General features: G+C 34.3%; 1 protein-coding gene across 1 annotated transcript in view; it reads right to left on the bottom strand.

Moving 5' to 3' along the window:
• Positions 1–2,650, bottom strand: part of LOC117124781 (adhesion G-protein coupled receptor D1-like) — a 14,495-nt gene extending 11,845 nt beyond the window's left edge. Inside the window, exons 1-4 of the mRNA XM_033271110.1 lie at positions 2,303–2,650; positions 1,500–1,535; positions 1,006–1,041; positions 655–690 (exon numbers count right to left, since the gene is read on the bottom strand). Coding sequence (XP_033127001.1) covers positions 655–690; positions 1,006–1,041; positions 1,500–1,535; positions 2,303–2,519 — 325 coding nt within the window. The 5' untranslated portion in view covers positions 2,520–2,650. The remainder of the gene's footprint in view (positions 1–654; positions 691–1,005; positions 1,042–1,499; positions 1,536–2,302) is intronic.
• Between the last annotated feature and the right edge of the window lie 67 nt (positions 2,651–2,717).

Here is a 2,717-nt window from a genome sequence, read left to right as displayed (position 1 = left end):
TTTGTAATAACATAACGGAAATTATAAATATAGAAGCGGTAACAGAACGGTTTGGTTTCCCTAACCTCGAGGTCAGTGTTTCAATCAATTCCCTCTATATAAACGGTTTAGTTACCGTAAACTCAAGGTTTTTGTTGCAATCCCTCGCTTTGTTTCTGAGCAAGACACTTTTACTGCATTAATTTTCTCCACCCATAAGTATGGTTTCCCGGTAGGGTTGCAAGCTCCCGCGCCGATTACAGAAGAAGTTAAGCCTGTAGACCCAATGACCTGGGACAAAGGCGTATCTTAATGAAAGGCGCTATATAATTAAACAATCAATTGAATAAATAGACATAGGCTTATGCCTAAATATTGGTACTACAGGAAAACTGAGACATTTAAAAATTATAATTAGCCTATTATTTTTATAATTAATAATATGGAGGCGGCGTCAGTGGTGGCGGTGACAGCGACATCGTCGTCATCGTCATCGACAACGCCAATAATAATAACTTACACAATACAGATGTCATAGTTATATCAAATCAAAGTGTGTCAAATATCAACCTATATCAGCATTTTACAAAAACTGATATCAAGTAATAATCTATCTTCATTGAGTTGCCGGTAAGTTGCAAACAAACAAAGCAAGATTTGATTTTATACACAGACCTGGGATCTCGATTTCTAAAGTTGTTGATTCCGTATCTGTAAATAAATGTGAAATTTATGACCAAAACATTACATTTTTATGATAACATCATTATCAACATAGAAGCGGTAGCGAAAGGGTTTGGTTTCCCTAACCTTGAGGTCGGGGTTTCAATCCCTCGTTGTACATTTCTTTTTTATATTAATGTGTTTTTAATTTTTTTTTATTCTTTCGCTTTTGTCTTTGAGCAAGACAATTTGTCTGCATGAAATGAACCTAATAAACATATGAAATACGGTACTAATTTATAAACGAATTGTGATATTTCAATATAATTGAAAATAAACATAAGTTAGAAACTATACACAAACCTGAGCTTTTGATTTGATTAATGGTTGATTCCACTCCTGTAAATACAAGATATATAATAATCAAAATATTTTCACCTTTTATACTAACTTAACAGCGTTATCAACATAATTATTATGAAAATATTTCTGAGATATAAAACACCGAGTTTGGTAGTTTAAAGGAATGTTAAACTTCAAATGAAACTCGGATCAATAATAATAGCAACAATTATTATTTTTAAGTATACGGTTGAGGCGTCAGTGGTAGCGGGGGCGATGGCCCTGTCATAGTTGTTGCAAGCCTTTGCAAAAATATAGTGTTTAATCAGTTTCCAATCGGATTTGAAATTTCAATAAAGCTCTCGTTGGTCGCTTTTATAAGGAATTTGCATAGACGGACTCCCTCACGTTCTTTCTACCTCTCTCGATACCGGTATATTATATCAACTAATAATTGGTCTTTATTCAGTTAAGTTGCAAACAAAGTAAAGCAAATTTTGATCTCAAACACCGACCTGGGATCTCGATTTCTACAGTAGATGATTCCGTATCTGCAAATATAAGTTTCAAATTCATGATCAAAACATTTTCTTGTTTATATGTAACATAACAGCATCAACATAAAAGCGGTAACGGAACAGTTTGGTTTCTTTGATCTCCGTATTTGCAAATATAAGTTATATTCATCAAAACAATTCCACGTTTGTGTTAACATCAGTGGCAGATTGAAGGAGTCCCAGCCAGCCCGCCCGTCCCAAACCAAAATTTTTCAAAAGTAAAAAATTGCAGGAAAAAAAATCAAATTTAAGCCTGAGATTTGCATTTCTATAAATCTGGAAGTTCCATAATCATACATTTTCTTGCCTTAGCTTAAACCATAGTGGGGTTGAGCAGGTCTACGCCCTCCATATTCTGTGAAAGTCCCTTCCTGGGCTTCCTCTATTTCAAATTCTTGGATCCGCCACTGAACATAACAAAAATATCAGCATAATAGCGATAACGAAACTGTATATTTCCCATAGCCTCAAGGTTTGAGTTGCAATCACTCGCTGCGTTTCTGAGCAAGACACTTTAACTGCAGCAACTTACGCCTGTGGACCCAATGATCTGGGACAAAGGCGCTTTGTATCTTCGAAAGGCGCTATATTAATAAACAATAAAATAAATAAGTGAACATACGCCTAAATGTTGGTATACTATAGGAAAACAACATTTTAAAAATATAATTATTATTTTTACACTTAATAATATGGAGGCGGCGTCAATGGTGGTTGTGACGGTGACATCGCCGTCGACAATGCTAATAATAATAACTTACATAATGGTGTTATAGTTATATCAAATCCAGGGCCCTCGGTAATCAGGTCTGTGCATACGTAAAATTCCATCGAGTCGAAAAAAGTGTTTTCAAGCGTCATCAGTAAATCAGCATTTCTACTATCAGATAATTCTACAACTATTGGATTGATACCGTAAACAAGATATAAAAAGTCAAAACCTTCCTCCATAATTATGGTTTTAAAACGTAACTTCATTTTATAGTTTATCGCTGTTGATATACTCCAATGCCTATACAGACAGTGACGATAGTAGTTAGGAAAACTCGGATGGCGTAATGAGTAAGTAGAATTAGTTTCAATGTACTCTGTCTCCACAATCCAATGAGATTCGTCTCCTAAAATGTAGTTATAGAATGTAATCAATAATGCATATATATATATATTATATATATA

Source organism: Anneissia japonica, unplaced genomic scaffold (assembly GCF_011630105.1).
Source record: "Anneissia japonica isolate Jap-2015-1 unplaced genomic scaffold, ASM1163010v1 scaffold1764_len714935_cov166, whole genome shotgun sequence".
Lineage (NCBI taxonomy): Eukaryota > Metazoa > Echinodermata > Crinoidea > Comatulida > Comatulidae > Anneissia > Anneissia japonica.
Note: the sequence above shows the minus strand (reverse complement) of the source record. Positions and strands in the feature narration are given on the sequence as shown.